Source organism: Stegastes partitus, unplaced genomic scaffold (genome assembly GCF_000690725.1).
Source record: "Stegastes partitus isolate 25-593 unplaced genomic scaffold, Stegastes_partitus-1.0.2 Scaffold218, whole genome shotgun sequence".
NCBI lineage: Eukaryota > Metazoa > Chordata > Actinopteri > Pomacentridae > Stegastes > Stegastes partitus.
Window position 1 is genome coordinate 192,141 of NW_007577949.1, and position 18,051 is coordinate 210,191.

The following is an 18,051-nucleotide window of genomic DNA, read 5'->3' on the forward strand; positions in this document are numbered from 1 at the left end:
TTATTATTATTATTATTATTATTATTATTATTATTATTATTATTTATTAACATCTGTATATTCATTCAGGTTTTTTTTTTCTTCCACTGTGTAAGTCCCACTTAAACTTCTCTGCAAGGACAATATTTGCAAAGTTCTAAGCATTCCTGGATATCATGATCTACACAATGGTAATCTATTTAAGGCCACTCTTAACTTAGGCGACATCTAACTAGTCACAATAAGTCAAAACATACATGTTTTACATTACCTCTATCCATACATTCATCAGTTGTTACCAATGATTGCACCAATACACAGAATTATCATAACATTTCCATTTTCATTATTAAATAGCAGGGTACACATAAACATACTAATACATCTACCATAATAAAACTGGCCAGAGTAAATAAAGACAACAGGACTGCATTTTTGGAAAGTAAAATTAATGTTAGAATAGTGGATACATACAAAGAATTTGGGATGTTTTGAGAAAGTGAGGACAGTTTGGAAAATTAAGTTATTTCTGAGAACATGGGGACACCTTGATAATGAAAGCGGTTTCGGAAAAGAAATACAAAGAAAACTTGCTCAGAAAACATGTTTTCGAATATGGACATAAAAAAAGATTTTAAAAAGCATGTACGGCATGTGACAACTTTTTGGAATGTGAAGGAAATTTGGGACAGTAAAGATATTCTGGGAATGTCACAACATTTTCTTCAGTCTTTACATCGCCAAACAGTCAAGGTTAAAGTTGGCTTTAGATTAAGGTTAGTGGATAAATTGTGTGACAGTGGCTTTGGCTGTGGCTATGTTTCACGGTGATGCTGGGGGTCAATAGTTCAACACCATCAAAATTCCATTCTTTGAATTCAGTTGGCCTGTACGATGGCTAGCACTGTCACCTCACCACGAGAAGTTTGCGTCCTGGTTACAACGCCTGGGATCTCTCTGTGTGGAGTTTGCATGTTCTCCCTGTTGTTTTCTCCAGCTTCCTCCCACACAGTCCAAAAATATGTTGAGGTTAATTGATTCTAAATAGTCCTTGATGTGAATGTGAGTGTGCCTGCTGTCTCTCTGTGTAGCCCTGTGACAGACTGGTTACCTGTCCAGGTGTCCCCTGCCTTCACCCTGAGTCAGCTGGGATAGACTCCAGCCCCCCGTGACCCTAGTGACGATTAAGCGTCATCCTTATTCTCTCTACAAATAATCAAATAAAAGAATTATGGATAAATGTTTGAAAGACAAAACACCATCTGAGGATTTTTATCAAGTTAAGATTATTAACATGAATGCTTTCTATTTATCTATGTGTATGGCCTCTCATTTCAACCTACATTTGGGATTTTTTTATATCTTCAACCCAGTGAGCCTCATACAATGTGACTTTCAAAATACCCAAATCAATTTTATGTAATTGTTTATGAAGAACATAGAGGCCAAACAAGAGGGGCTCATAAATTAGTGTAATTATCACAGTTTGTTTTTTTGTTCAGAGCAATGAATCATTATTGCTTTGCATATCCATAAACACAACACATATTTGGATTTAATATGATTAATTCAGTTGAGGCTTGATTTTTTTCCCCCCTTAACTCTATATACTCTCAGCAGGGGTGCTTTACCACTAGCAGTGCCAGAGAAAGCCCAATCCATGACTTCTGTTCACTTTGTACCCCTTGTAATGAAATCAACTAATAAGGGCATGCCAAGTGAGCTGAGCTAAAGCTTGTATACAGCACAGGACTACCAGAAACTCCAGGGGAGATGGGGCACGGCTGTTCACAGGGTGTACCTATGCCAAAGACTGCTAATAGGCATTCTCTCCCTCTCGTTCAGCTTGATTCAGACCAGATGTGTGTGTGTGCTACACTCTGGGAAATGGTTGAGATGAGAGACAGTGAGGCCGCCAGAGCCACAATAAATTTGTGGAATGGCTAATGAATAAAACAACAGTGGATTAAATGTGCCATAGCTAAAAATAATTTGATTAAGAATCTGATTCAGCGGCCAAATCGTTCGAGGCCATGCTGGAGACAGCTGAATCTCTATTTAAGCTTTGGTGTATGAGACCACATTTTCCCTCCTAATGAGCTTCTATGAGACTTCAATCGAAGTCTTTTTATGGGGGTTTCTGGGCAAAGAGTGAGGCCTGATGAATCAGTTGTCATCACGTGTGATTGGCTGTTTAAAAATACTCAAATTTTCTGATTCTGTTTAGTCAGGTTCAGCCAGGGTCAGCCCAAAGTCAAAACACACCCCTGCTGAACCAGTTACCTGCCTGTGTCAGCAAGTGTTTCCAGCCCCCTGTCAGTTTCATTATTCATATATCTTAAGGAAGGCACAGGCCTTTTTGGGAACCTATGCAAGGCTTGATAACCTCCTGAACTGCCTAACACACATCAAAATATGTCAAATAATTGTGTATTTTAAGGTATATAAATCACACTGTGTTAAAGGTGAATTATATGATTCTACAGAAAGACTGTTGCTATTTAACTAGTTGGCATATTTAGATAGTATTTGTCACATTTGCTATCCCTTTCTCTTAGTACTGGACTGAATAAGTGTTTTGTTGACTGATCCGACCTGTTTTCCAGTACGTTTTAAATCCACAGATATTATTTTCAGTGTGCATACAGAATGAACAGCTAGTGGAATGTGACGAGATATTCACTCAATATGACGAATAGTATATTGGATTAGAATTGGCTAGCCTAGCTTAACCTTAAGACAACAACTAGCTTGGGCACCGAAGGTTAGAAGAGATTTATACCAACACCTTTACAGCTCATTGACTAACGACTCCTGAACAGAATTGAATACTGCTCTGCACAAGTTTTTAGTTTCTGGAAAGGTTTGATGGTCACAAACCTGACAACCTCGCTATAACAACAGGGCTTTAAGAAGCTGCACCTACTGTTGTTCAACAGAAATTTACAGCCCAAGACATGCTTAGCCTACCCTACTTTAGCCTTGCTTGCTTCTGGAAAAAATATTAGCTGACAATAATCCTATAGACTCCCTTTAACATATTGAGCTTGCTTAATGTTGTACTAATTTTGATGGTTTGGTTATAGTAAAATGCCTGTTTAAAAGACACCAGACTGCCTTGTAATGTCAATGAATGGGTAGTAAAACTCAGTAAATACAAATACAAACAGGAACTGAGTTTATGTTTTTGCACTTTCTGACAGTATAAAATAGGCAACAGAATAAGATTGTGGTTTAACTTAATTCATGTCAGTTTTATTTATATAGCACGAATTCACAAGATAAGTAAACTCAAAGCAATTTACATGGTAAGATGAAGACATGAAAATAATACATTTTAGACAGAAATCCAACAAATCCAAAGACTGAGCAAAGCCTTTGGCAGCCAACTGCCCCAATTGGTTGGGATGAGGGTAAAGATAACAGAAGAAAGGATAGCAGCAAAAAAACAGATGAACAACACCTATGAAAACAACAAACACTGGGGAGGTTTGTGAGACCAGTAACTGCAGATCAGAAGAGAGGACAAAGCACAAAGCAAAGACAATAGAGAAAACAAATTTAGTGATATGCAGCGGTGGCTATATAAATGTATCAGTGACAGATAGATGAGAAATCCTCCAATAGCATAGGCCCATAGCAGCATAACTAAGCAGCCCCTCACCCCTTGGAAGTGTTCTTCTCTTATGCTTTTCAACATTTTGACTTTAATGTCACAGTAAAAACAGATTTCAATAAAAATATAAAATGTTAAATAAGTGATATCATAAGTATTCATGGCTGCATGGTTAGCACCGTCGCCTCGCAGCTAGAAGATCCGCGGTTTGTGTCTCAGTTAAGATGCCGGGATCACCCATAGTGATGAAATGCTCCAAACAGCTTGTCATAAAGCACATTAAGGCCCGCCTCTCTGCAAACTTAAATCCTCTACAGTTTGCACATAGTACCAACAAGTTCACAGAGGATGAAATCAACATTACAGTGCACCTCACATGTCACACAGTGGAAGAAGACCTATACCAAACACCTCTTCATCGACTGTAGCTCAGCTTTTAACACTTTAATTCACCAACAGCTTATTGAAAGCTGGGATCGCTGGGTATGGACACAGGTACCTGCAACTGGGTCTTTAACTTCCTGATACAGAGGCAGCAGACAGTCAGGGTCAGCAGTCATACATCAAGAATTATCTCAGCAAGCGCAGGTTTCCCTCACTGCTGCATTCTGAGTCCCTTTCTGTTCACTTTGCTTACCCACGATGGCAATGCCAAACACACTGTTATGTTTGTTGATGACAGGTCAGTCAGTGGTGGTTCTCAGTACTGACGACGACGAGTCGGCCTATAGGATGCAGGTGAAGCAACTGAGTGGTGCAGATCCCGCAACTTCCTCCTAAACACTGACAAAACTTAATAGATGTTGTTTGAATTTAGAAGGGTCAGCAAGCACTGTCATCACTGACCACTGATGGCGCCAGTGTGCACAAGGTCAGCAATGTAAACATTCTGGGCATGTACCTGGCTGGTGATCTGAGCTCCACCACCAACACCTTGATTATTGTGAAGAAAGCCCAACACCACCCATTCTTTAGACACCACCTAAAGCATTCTGACCTACAGCCTCAGGTCCTGGTATGGTAAAGACAAGCCGTCACCAACTTGGCCATTTAGTGAAAACAGCCAGTAAGATCACTGCTGCCCCTCTCCCTTCTTCGTGGAAATTTTCCAACAGCACTGCACAGGCAGAGCTTCCGATATAATCAAGGATCCTCATTACCCATCCTACCATCTGTTTTCCCTCCTGCCTTCAGGTAAGAGGTACAGAATGAGATGATATATGTTGTTAATTGCACTGTAGAAATAAAACTGAATGGAAAATTGAATTGTTACATAGATATATATAATTGCAGTTGTTAATAAGTATAGATTGATCAGACATAATAAAGAAGTGCTAATAATTTGAAAATGTCCTTGAGCAGCCTCAAGAACAGGGCAGCATTGAAGCATGTCCCTCAATCGCATGATAGTGGTTAAGCTTTCGACAGCAGAATAAATATTAAAATCCATCACTGACGGAGCCTGTGAAAAAACAAAAAACCTCCTTTGTCTTGCACTCTTCTTCAGATCAGGTACCAAATATTGTGGAGGGTTAAGGGTTATTCCATTTCAAATCATCAAGGGCCTTCTGCTCCAACATCTGTTTTTTTTGGTTTGTTTTTTTAAAACTGCATTTCATCATAAACTATGGATATTTAAAATGGTATTTTTTGGTATATTTTAGACTGATATACCAAGCACTTTCTGAGATAAATGCTTTAACCTAATATTCAGAAGGTTTTTTTTTCACACCTTAAAATTTGGTACCAAGAGCATTTGGATAGCAATATATTAGGAATTATTAAAGAGAAAAGCTTAAAATTTGGCATGATGAAAGTAGGCAGACAGGCTTTTTAAAAAACATGTTATGCCAGAAAGTGTTTGATATATCAAGTTACAGTTTCACAATTGTCTTTTTAAAGATCCATATTTTATTCTAGAAAAAATGTTAGGCAAATAAGACAAGGGCTGAGCAGAAAATGTTCTAAAAATGTAATGATTTTGTACGGAATGACCTTCAAATATTCCATGTCGATAAAGGAGTTGACAAGATCAAATATATATAACAGTATACTGTTTAATAAGTGTTTTTCTAACAATAAAATGGCTTAAGGGAATGTTTACAGGAAAATTTTAGGCTCAAGCAAAAAACTTAAAAAGAGAAAGAGGACTGTCAAGAAGCAGTTCACAAAACCACGACTGAATCAAAGCACCATTTTTCTTTTCCACAGACAATAGGAGAGTGGGGAAACGCACCAAAACTGAGATGCACACACCAAAGGTGAAGAGAATGATAAAAGGAAAAGTTTGCATGATGTCAGGCCACTGTCTAGCACTACAGACTGGCTGCAAATGGCAGAAGGGCATGTCAACGATAGAAAATAAAGAGCAAATTCACAACTATAGCTGAGGGAAGCAAGAAGGCACTTTGGTGGAGAAAAGGAAAGAAGGCTGAGGGGTCAGCTTTGACTCTACATACATATTTTTTTTAAACAGCAATTAGAAGTTCTTCCAGGTTCCAGCTCAGAGCCGTAGCCACGGCCTGACCCCAATCATCCTCAATTCCTTCCAGGCTCCTACTCCCTGATATCTCGGACTGGCTGTTTATGTTTCACAGTGCTTCCTGTTTGATTGAATCAGCCACATAGGCTATGTGTCTTTAAGGATAGCAGGGAGGCCAAAGGTGATGGGCACACTTACTGCAAATATAAATCATCCACCATTACAAGCCAATGTTCTATTCAAAACAAATGACCATTTCTTACGTGGAATAAAACCAAATGTGTCTTTGGATACCTCTGTCAGCATCATCAACAATGGCTGAATACCACAGAACTAGACCATGTTCCTCATGTCATATTATAATATTTCCAAGGAATCAAGTCAGCAAGCATTCCACATTTGACAAATGTGTATATGATGTTAATTTTGCGTGTTTGTGACACTTACCGTCCATATTCACTATCCAGATACATTTGAAACTAGAAGTTTACATACACTATATAAAAAGATGTATAACCTTTTTTTCCTCACTGTTTGACATTAAATCACACTAAACGTTTCCTGTTTTAGGTCAGTTAGTATGACCTAAATTATTTCTATTTGCTAAATGCCAGAATAATGAGAGAGAGAATTTTTTAGAGAAATTTTTTTTGCTACGTTTTCAAAGTCAGAAGTTTACATACACTAAGATTGCTATGTCTTCAAACTATTTGGGAAAGCCCAGGTGAAGATGTCATGGCTTTGGAAGCTTTTGATAGGTTAATTGACAACATTTGAGTTAACTGGAGGCACACCTGTGGATGTATTTTAAGGTACACCTCAAACACACTGTTCCTTTTATGACATATTAGTGGCCTGCTGGAGGTCATGATGCAGGACTCTGGCAGTGCTCCTCCTGGTCCTCCTTGCACAAAGGAGTAGGTAGCAGTTCTGCTGCAGGGTTGTTGCCCTCCTACAGCTCCCTCCGTGTCTCCTGGTGTACTGGCCTGTCTCCTGGTATCTCCTCCAGGCTCTGGACACTGTGCTGAGAGACAAAGGAAACCTTCTTGCCACAGCTCACATTGATGGGCCATCCTGGATGAGCTGCACTAGCTGAACAACTTCTGTGGGTTGTAGACACCACCTCATGCTACCTCTAGGGCTGAGAGCACTGACTAAATGTAAAAGTGACCAAAACATCAGCCAGAAAGGATGAGAACAGAGAAGTGGTCTGTGGTCACCACTTGCAGATCCCCTCCTTTACAGGGGTTGTCTTGCTAATTGCCTCTCATTTCCACCTGTTGTCTGTTCCATTTGCACAACAGCAGGTGAAACTGATTCACAATCAGTGTTGCTTCCTAACTGGACAGGTTGATTTTGCACAAGTGTGATTGACTTGGAGTTACATTGTGTTGTTTAGGTGTTCCCTTCCACAGTCTGGACATTTGGCCCGACCTACTTTGAACGCTGTGGACACACACAAAAAGTATGTTATCAGGACTTCTGTTAGAGGTCTTTATACATTAAAAACAAGTCAAAAAATGAAGAGTTCATATGCAAAAACAGATAACTCCATCTTCAAAAACGTTCAGAAAACGCGCTTTTCCATCGTCTACCTGAGACAATATCAATCAAACTTAAGTTATCTCTATTTTTGTCATGTCATTTCTACTGGGTCAAATCCTCTCAACTTCAGTTTGATTAATATTATCTCATGCAAACAACAACAAAAAAAAGTTTTCTTAAAATCTATAAAAATGGAGTTATCTGTTTTTGCAAATGAACTCTTCAAATATATGTTTCTCCAGCATGGTCTTCCATGGATGTCCAACATAAGTATGGTATCTGTGTTTCATTGTAGAGATCTGCAGACACCCACTACAGGTTTAGCAACCTTGTTTTTATGTATGAGATATTGTAGGAAAATACACTGAAAATATATAACATTGCAGAAGTTTAATTTATGCCTTGTGGTTCATGTTTTTAACCTAAATGTTACACTTTCATAAGAAAAAAAACATAATGATGTTAGCCTAAACCCTGATACAGTAACAACCAGGGCTGGTTCCTACAGCATGGAAGTCTCAGTCCTGAACAGAACTTATTTCATATGTGGTCTGTAATCATTTGCCCAACAACTGCTTTGTTTGCTATGAAATGTTGGCTGTGTAGGAAATGCTGGTTTGCTGATAAGCACAGATGAATTTTTTATTTGATGATTTAACCGAAATAGTTGTGAGTAAAAAAAAAATGCACATAAATCTAAATAAAGTATTGGTGTGCTAAATTAAAGAAAAAAAGTTAAGTGTTTCTGATTTTTTTGTCATGGGAAAAATGGGATGTGTAAAATCACCAGTCAAGGACCTTTACATTGCTGACAAGAGATTGATTAGAGGAACAATATGAGCAAAAAAGTTGCCTAACAAATAGGCAACTTTATGTTTAAAGTTTTCACACAATTTATTGTATTGGTTCCCATCTAAAAAATAGATTTTGTTTAATAAGTCACATATGAACAAACTTCAGATTAATGTCCACTTGCTGTGTTGCAGAGAGGACAAACTTTCTCTGACTCTTGGTAAACGCTACTTAACACACGTGGGCGACAGATCTGAAATGCTGAACTTCTGAACTGAGTGGACTCATCATTGTACCTCCTCTTCAGTTCGTACCACCTATTCCCGCAGGGGATTTATTCACTTCCCCCCAACCTCTAACCCTGATCTTCCTCCACAGGTCATCTCAGTAATGAGCCATGTGCACCCTCTGGCTCTCTCTAATCAGGGATCCAAGGCTGTCCTATCCTCTGCCCGGCATTACAGCAGCAAAACACATTCTGAGCCCAAAGTAGTTCTTTCTCTGCCATCTGGCCTCCATGCCTGGTTCTGTCTGCACTCTGCCGGCAATTTATGCCCTCCTGAGGTGTTTCGCCTTTTAACTTGCACATAATTGGCTTCCAGATGCAAAAAAGATGTGGAGGCAAGTTTTTATTAGTTTCCAAGCAGAGGTCATTCTTTTTGCATCGCTTTGACTCCTCAGCACTGCCAAGGAAAAGACACGCTTTATGTTTATACCTTGACCAATTACCGTGCAAAGTCATACATGGACAGTAATGACGGCATAAGTTATAATAGAGCTGAATGTAAGCAGTGTGTGATGTGTTTGCTGAATAGCAGTAAAGCAAGAGTAAAAATAATGGGACTCAGTCCCCTGTAGCAAAGTCCTCAAATAGTTTTCTGGTCCTGCACAGATCCCACCTTCACCTTAACCATGACTCAGCAGACATGATATGTGTGGCATCACTTTGTATGTGTTAACAAAAAAAACAAAAAAAAAGTGCATGACGTGACAGGATTAAAGAAGTTAAAGGCTTCCGGGGCTGTTTGAAAAGTCTGATTACCATTCAGACCTGATTTCAAAGTGTAGCCCCAGCTGCTCATGCCTTTTAGAACCTGGCCATGATAAAACTGAGAATTAAAGTGCATTCCCCTCACCAAGAGACTACTGTGTTGGTGAAGCAGGGAACACAGGCTATGACAAAAACATGGAAGGTATTTGTTCAATGATCCAAATAGAGGGAAAAATGATTGGTTATTGTGATATATTGTGTTGTACTCTAAAGTCTTGTCTTATAGTATTATAGACTTCTGTGCTGTGTTTAACCTTGTTTAAGCCCATGGGTTTATTCCACAAACCAGCCTTCCTGGATTGTATTTTATCTTCTCTTCTGCATTTGAAAAAACACCATTCAAGAAATGACCCGGTGGTCACTGCCCAAGTCGTTGATTTTTTGAAAGCAAGAAATTTCGACAGAATGCACCCCAAAGTAAGTTTTGTTTACTCTCCCCTACAGTAAGTAAGTCAAAATGAGGCAATTTGGTGTCAGTTGTACTTGGGTAAATAAGAGTAGCTGATCAGAGTTAAAGAATTTCTAGTGAAGCTTGCACAGTTAAATGTAAAGAACAGAATACGAACAATCTTTATGCTCTGATGTTGTAGTCATCATAGAAACTTAAATGGTTGATATAAAATCTATTTTAATTATAGATATAATTATAATTATAATATCTGATTTATATTGTCTGGCCTGTTTACAAATAGGGAGTAAATTAAATTAGACACACTCAACACCCACACAACAGGGTGTCTATGCCTCCACTTTGCAGTACAACCACTAAATTTCATGCAGCTTTCACATGAAGTGGTTCTTTAATTAACCTCTGACCCATAGTCAGTCCTTCAAAGATCTGAAGGTGGCAGCAGATGAGAAATTAATGCAGGCACAACGGATGCAAAATTAAGTGGAAACACACTAACATAAAAGTATATTCTAAACCTAAACACTTTATACACGACTGATAAGTGTTCGATCTTATCATAAGTCTTACGTCTGTGTTCAAATTATTAAAATACGTCAAAATATATTTTTAACTTCGGCAAAACATACATATATATATATATGTTTTTTAAATTATGAAACGTTGTCAACTTTATCCGTTACTATTTCTTCTTCTTTTTATTCTTTTTTTATTCAGGCGATATCTGTCACGTCAACTTCGCCGGTCTTTTGCGGGTCCTTGACGTGGCATCAATAAACAAAGATGGCGGTGTGGGAGTTTTGTAGCTTCGTAGACTTTGACTGTAAATTTGAGACGTTTCGATGAGTGTCAACGTGCAATAATCAGAACAGTTGCTGCATGCAACATTTCTACTGTCTTGTTTGGGTCATTTTACTTGTGGATTGTAAAATGAGCGGCTGGGCCGGTTTTTCTGACGAGGAGCTTCGGAGGATGCAGCAAAAAGGTAACGTTTCCTACTACTCCCTAGGCTTTCCGATTGGTTGCTCTGCTTGTCTTTATCTTTAATACCACTTTAACAGTAGCTCGGACCGCGTATGTTTTTAGAATCTGCGGTACCTGCTGGGGCTGCCCGCGGTCGAAAACCAGGTCCAGCTAACCGGAGTCGGCAACAGTTACAGCGGGAGAAGGCACTGCAGTTAGCCGCTCAGAAAACTGCTGGAGCCGGATCCCCTGTCCTTCCACCAGAGCAGCAACTCACCAAACCGCCGCAGAGGGAAGAGTCTCAGCCGGCAACCGGGTCAGGGGCTCCGAATAACGAAGAGAAGGTGCAGCAGAAGCCCGCTGAGACGAAACCAAATGACAACCATGAACCAGCTGCAGATGAGGGCTGCCCGCCGGTCCAAGAGCTGGAGAAACAAGAGGTGGAACTGTTAGTATGCTTTTGTTACCATACACACTGTAAAGGCCCGAAACAACATGTAGACTGTTTATTACCCTTGAAACTACCGTTGCCTGCGATGGGGGGGTAGAAACAGCTGTTGCTGTGGCTGTCATCTTGAGTCTGGATTATCTGATTATGTACTGTGCATGTAAACATCTTACCCTGGTTTTAGAAACCTTGAAAAGTCTTACAGAACCAGAATACTGTGACTTACTTTATCCTGCTTATTGAACATTGTTTATGGATATAAAGCATAGTTACTGAGACTGCGGCAAATTAAGACACAATTGAACATGGGTGATGGGTAGCCTGGTTACTGTAGTAATTTTGTGCACAGTCATAAGATCTACTTGGTTTTCATGCTTTACAATAATGTAATATCCCAAATATGATCAAAATCAGGATAATGTGGGATAAATTCCATGTAAATATACTAATGTGTGCCAGAGATCAGGTATGTGTCAGTTCTACGACCTAATATGCAAGTGGTTCAGACCTAATGAGAAATGAGTTTATTTACAAATCAGATTTGTGTCACTTGACAATGTATTGTGAACATAACCATGCGTATGTGATCTGAGATGTGACTGACATTCACCTGTTTGGCTATTCATGTTTAGAACGCTTCGGTCAGAATTCACGTATTTTGACGTTTCCTTTTTTGCACATTTGACCGCTGCACAAATGATACTAACATAATCAGTCTTGTTCACAGTGAGCTTACATTTCAGTTGAATCTATACATGCATGGCGTTGGAGAACTTTAGGTTCACATCATGTGTCATGCACATGTCGTACAAAAGATATGATTTAACTAAAATTGGAACTGAGTATTAAGACCTAAGATATGTTTAAGACAGTTGTGAGATAAGTAAGACAAGGAAGGGACAACTGAAAGCAGGGACTGATTTGGACTGAAACATTTTCATATAATTTCCTAAGTCCAATATATGTTTCCACAATATGGGGAAAATCTCATAATCTTACTTTATGATTAAGCAGCCTTTCGAAAGGATATGTTTTCATATTTTTTGTTCAAAAGTTAATTTGTAGGTTTGTATCAGATCTACAGCTAATTTTATCATGTCAGTTCCCTCTCTTTTTTTGACTTTGTATTTAAAATGCATTTTAATGTGTTGAATTGTCTTTGTGTGTGGTCACAGACGGGAAAAATCACGCCTGGAACAACTACAGCAAGAGCGCAAACTAATTGAAGAGAGGAATAAACGTAAGAAAGCTCTGCTGACAAAAACTATTGCAGAGAAGTAAGTACAAGTTATTTTGATGCTGTGTAGTAACATGTAATCATGACAGATGGAATTGATCTCCAATACAGTGAAGACCAAAAAAAATTAACCCTGAAAGTTTATCTCAACAGATCCAGACAAACTCAGGCAGAGGCTGTAAAGCTGAAAAGAATCCAGAAGGAGCTGCAGGCCCTTGATGACATGGTGTCAAATGATATTGGCATCCTTAGAGGAAAGATAGAGCAAGCCAGCTGGGACTACACTGCTGCAAGGTAGAGAGACACGACAGTAAAAAAAAATACAAAACTATTAGAGAGTTGAGTTTAATAAAAACAATTGAATGGTTCCTGATGGATACACAGTAGTAGTGAGAAGCTGTTTGAATTATATGCAGAGAGGAGGAGAGGAAAGTACTAGAGTCCAATACATATGTTTCACATAGAAACAGGTTCCTCTGCACATCTTCCAGCAAAATGCAGCTGAAGCAGGTGCTTCTGAGCTCAAGGACAGCTAACAAAAAATAGGGAACTGGAGCACACTGCCTAAACTGCTGCCTTTTGTTGTGAAAACGGACTAACGTTTCAACAATACCGCGTCTTCATCAGAGATGAAATATGTTGATTTGTCAAGCTTAGGAAATCAAAAGTTTACTTACAGATGGGTTCATGGCCTGTTCTTGAGCATTTTATTTCATTGTCATTGCTTATGGCAACACTTGATGGAACGGAGACTCTGTTAATAGAATTAATTTCACCTGTGCTTTCCCTGCTGTGACAAGCCAAATTGTCTGCAGCGAAAAAGGGTCCCTTTTGTTGTATAGTGAGAATTTTAAGTCCACTTCATTCCGACAAATGTCAGAGAATGAGAGAGATGCCTCTGTTACAATGACAAGTAGGCAAAGGTTTGTTGAAGTAATTTTCAGCATGTCAGCTATAAATATAAACAGTTACTTACTTTCCCAAATAGAGACCTTCCACAGACAGACATTCAAATCACTATATTCCTGAAATAGTTCATTATACAAATCTACTAATAGTTGAAACAAGAGTAAAGCAAGGCCACAGTTTGCTGTTAGCCTTCTGTTTTCAGTGGAGGCAGAATAATATTAATTATTTGTTAAAAACAATGTTGTTTTCTTCATATATCCACCTGCTTAAGCCAATTTGAAAACGTGTTTGTCTTTGTTAAATTTTTGGTTTCGTTCAGCCACTGTACATGCAGCTCCTCATGCGCTGCACTGTTTTATATTCGATCACAGGGCTGTGCTGAAAGATGTCAGTGTGCTACTCTTTTTTTAATTTTTTTTTTTTTTTTTTAAATAGGCCATATCACTATGAATGTACTGTACATTTACTGTTAATGCTCTGTTTGTAAACCCTAGAAACACTGCCCCCTGCAGCTGTATTCCTGTACTCACAGAACCTTTTTCCACTTACAAAGCTTGTGTGTTTTATACACAACGGCGTTCTGCTCAGATGTTCTGGAGAATGTGCGACTCTGTGACAACATGCAGTGATTAGTGAAGCTTGAATCTAAAATCCTGTGTAACTCACTAAATACAAATGAAATATGTTTAACTTCCTGTATCATCAGTCATGATGAAAGGTCATTTCCCACTCTTCTTTATAAACCAGAGTACTCTAATAAGTGAATTAATCTGGCACTTCTTTTTACTAATATTTGTAATTATTTGAGACTTCCCAATAGGTGCCCTGAACCAGTCTTTTTCATACTGCTAGTTTGTCTAACAGCCCCATTGCTCAAAGATGTTCAGTTGAAAATGGATGTATGGTAAAGAACAAATCAAATAAATCCTCAGATCGGACACCCTGGTAGCTCAACCGGATCAGACAGCGACCCCTGTACAGGGCTGTAGTTCTCGACACAGCGGCTGCAGTTCAAGTCCAACCAATGGCTCATTTGCTGCCTGTCCTTTTCACACTCTTCTCCCCACTCTCCCTTTAAATTGTCCCATGAAATAAAGGCGGAAAAGCCCCCAAAAAATCATCTTTAAAAAACAACTCCTCAGATTGTAGAAGCTGGAGCCAGTTTTGCTTGACATTCCATAATGTGTCCGTATCCACTTTGGCTATAGTTCTTTTGAACTGTCAAGGAACAGTCGATTGGAATCTGTGACAGCAAATATTCTCACAGAGTTACAGTGATTCAGGGAAATCAAGACTTAAATTAGATGTATTATTTATATGATTGTTATAAATTTACTGTTATGTTTCTGACATTTTTTTCTCCACATTTTTTCTTCACATTTTGTCACAGAAAGCGTTATGAGAAGGCAGAGGCTGAGTATGTGATGGCCAAACTGGACCTGCACAAGAAAACAGAGGTGAAGGAGCAGCTAACAGAGCACCTCTGTGCTATCATCCAGCAGAACGAGCTGCGCAAAGCCCTCAAGCTGGAGGAATTGATGCAGCAGCTGCAGCTTCAGGCCACTGAGGAGGAGCTGGAGAGGCAGAAGGAAGAAGAAGAAGAGGAGAGGAGAAACTGTGTGGAGGCACAGAGAGAGGAGAAAGAAGAAAACAGTTCAGTGGAGAATCAGGAGGGAATGGTGCTATCAACCACAGACTGTAGAACCACAGGTGAAGAGATTGTGAAGAAAGAGAGCAGAGATGCCGTACAGCTAGACAACCAACCTGTGGTCGAACCGTCAAAACCTGAACAAGACTGTAAAACACCAGAAAACCATCTACAAAGTGAAATTGTAGCCTCCTGATCTGCAGAGACAGAGACACTCATATTATCTTATATTGTCCACTCCAAAACACTAATGCTAATGTTTTCCTACTAACACTGTCAGATTGATCAAACGTGTTTATTTCTGGGAGCGGCTGTGTATCTAGTTCAGGGTAGTACTATTTTTATAACAATGAAAATGAGTCTGCACAACCCTGTCCCCTAAAAATTCCAATCTTACACTACTGAATGTTTTTTTTTTGCCTAAGAGAAAACATGATTGCTATCTGGATTATGTTCATGGCAGTTTTTCAGTTGAACAAATTAAGTATGTTGACAGTGAAGAGTGCTGACGTTACTAGCAGTAACTGGTGCCAGGTGTGACCGACCCACAATACTGTGCTTCCCTTATTTTTGTCGCGTTGAAATTTTGTGTTTCTAATATCAGTTAATTTCTTCATGATCATGTTTAAAAAGAACACATAATCTGGATGGCTGTACAGTTATTTTCAAATGTTATCGGTGTTGCTAAGAAGTAGTATGTTGCAGCAGGTTTTAGCAGACAGGGTTGGTGTGTTGCACCGAGTAACAAAGGCGGGTAAAGAGCATCTGGCCAGATATGTAATCTTTTAAGTATTTGATCAGACATTTGGGGATTTTTATATAAATTGTGGTCATTTAATTCAGATATTTCTCGTGAGACTGCTTTAATTTAAACATATTAAATGGAAAACTATGGTGTCTTATGACATTTAAAAAAAAAAAAAACAGAAAATAAAGATGTCATGCAAAGGATTTTTCTCATATTGGTATAGTAACTTGAGTGTTTCCAGAATTTCGAATGACACCCAACTGTTCATCTGTACCTGCAGGATCAGTCAGAATCATGTTCAGCTGCAGAGTAAATCAGAAAAGTATCTTGTAGCCATTATCCTCAATTGGCCATTTTTTATGTGTGCCTTCCAAAAAATGGACTGCCTTCCAAAGTTGTGGCTTTACATCATTATGTGAATTATCTCTCAGAGCAAAGGTTGAATTCAAAAGATGGCTGTTTTTGATTCTCATCACTTTGTGGCAAGAATGAAGGATTGGTACAGTATATTTCCTGGAAAGCCTCTGTTTCATGCAGACTCAGCAAAGCATTAATCCATTGTTGTAGATGAAGTTGTTAGTTGGCACTGGGCTCAAGTTTCACAAAGCTAATTCTCATCTTGTCAGTGCAGCCGGGGAGTTGCTGGCCTCCTGAACGGTAAGATGATATGTTAATGTATGTACGGATGCTTTCTGCTACATATGTTTATGCAGACCTACATGCTTTACTTTCTCTTGCTCCAAATGAAAAAATGTCAGAAATAATATACAACAATGATCTAGTGAAAATTTAAGAACTGTGTGAGCCTGACCAAAATCTGATTCATTAATTTGTATATTCTTCAACACAAAACATGTATTTAAATGGGATGAATATTTAAAAAGGGTTGTATTTAGATTTTCTGTACAGGGTGATACTTGACTTAAATAAAGAATCATATTTTTATATGTATTTTGTCTGTATATTTATCATTTTAGTACAAAGACAATAAGCTATCTGCAGGACTGACTCTGTGGTCTGGGAAGGAATTTACACAGTAAGTGTAAGAGTGCTTCTCCCATTGCTTTTTCAATACATTTAAAAGCGGAGTAGGTTTTTGTCTAAACTGCTTTGAGTTTTGCAGTGCTCCAGTCACATCTGGCAGTCTGAATGAGAGGCTGTAAAAGCAGCTTTTTTAATTAGTTGGGAGGTAGAGGCTGAGAGAGGGAGAGTGACCCCTGTACTGTCGGTACCTGCAGAAACTCCAAGATTAATGTTGGATGTCCTCAGCTGCAAATTTTATTTCTTCAAATTGAAGTTAAACAAATGAGATAAAACCAATACAGTTATGCCATTCCCATTTACTTGTAAAGATCTATATGAAAACGATCCAGTGGTGGACTGTGGTTAAGTGTATTTCTAGTACGATTGCTAAAGTATATTACTTGTACTTTTCTTGAGTATTGCATTTTATGCTACATACATTTCTCCATTACATTTAATGCATCAATATAAGAATTTTTACTCCATTGCATTTTTTCAGTATCTGTATGTACATTGCAAATTCTAACGGTTGTAAATATTTTGTATACACTGATGAAATATGTATCAACACATTTTAATCTTCAATTGAGCTTGAAAATTTGGTTTAAAAAATATTCCAGCATTCTTTGAAACTTTCTTTTCATATTTATTGCTTGTTTCAAGCAAAGAACATTTATAGACATGCCAATTTGAATAAAAAAAGAAGTCAAAATATTCAGTATTGACTTGCTAATAGCTGCACCTTGACTGCCTGCAATCATAAAAGACTTTTTATATTTGAGTACATCAGTTCTAAAAACTAGAAACAACAATGTACTACGATGAAAAGGACCATTTAGTACGCTGAGAGCATTTACTTGTGGTACTTCAACTACATTTCTGTATACACTTTCCTTTATTTTGGAGTGTACTGTAAATCGTAACCTGCTCATTGTACTTGAACGTTTACTGGAACAACTGCTGAGTACACCTGACACACAGCAGAGTTATGTGTGACTTAGTACAACAGAATTTTTAATCACAACATGAAATCTTATGAGTTATTAGGATCTAGAATTCTACTGCTGAATTTAGATTTTTATAAAAAAGACTGAAAATTGTGGTGGTTTTGTTAGACCGCAGTATATTTTTTGTATTCATCATAATGCTGCAAATCTTGTCTTTTTTCTATAAGTTTTTTATAAACACGAAATATTTTTCA

General features: G+C 38.4%; 1 protein-coding gene across 2 annotated transcripts in view; it reads left to right on the top strand.

The window, feature by feature from the left end:
- Positions 1-16,778, top strand: part of gorab (golgin, rab6-interacting) — a 24,312-nt gene extending 7,534 nt beyond the window's left edge. Inside the window, exons 2-6 of one of the 2 annotated variants that reach the window (XM_008280996.1) lie at positions 10,658-10,859; positions 10,961-11,285; positions 12,461-12,562; positions 12,676-12,816; positions 14,822-16,778. In XM_008280996.1, coding sequence (XP_008279218.1) covers positions 10,754-10,859; positions 10,961-11,285; positions 12,461-12,562; positions 12,676-12,816; positions 14,822-15,275 — 1,128 coding nt within the window. In that variant the 5' untranslated portion in view covers positions 10,658-10,753 and the 3' untranslated portion in view covers positions 15,276-16,778. Of the gene's footprint in view, positions 1-10,655; positions 10,860-10,960; positions 11,286-12,460; positions 12,563-12,675; positions 12,817-14,821 lie in introns of those variants that run through there. The other variant, XM_008280995.1, reaches the window with a different exon arrangement.
- The last annotated feature ends 1,273 nt before the right edge of the window (positions 16,779-18,051 follow it).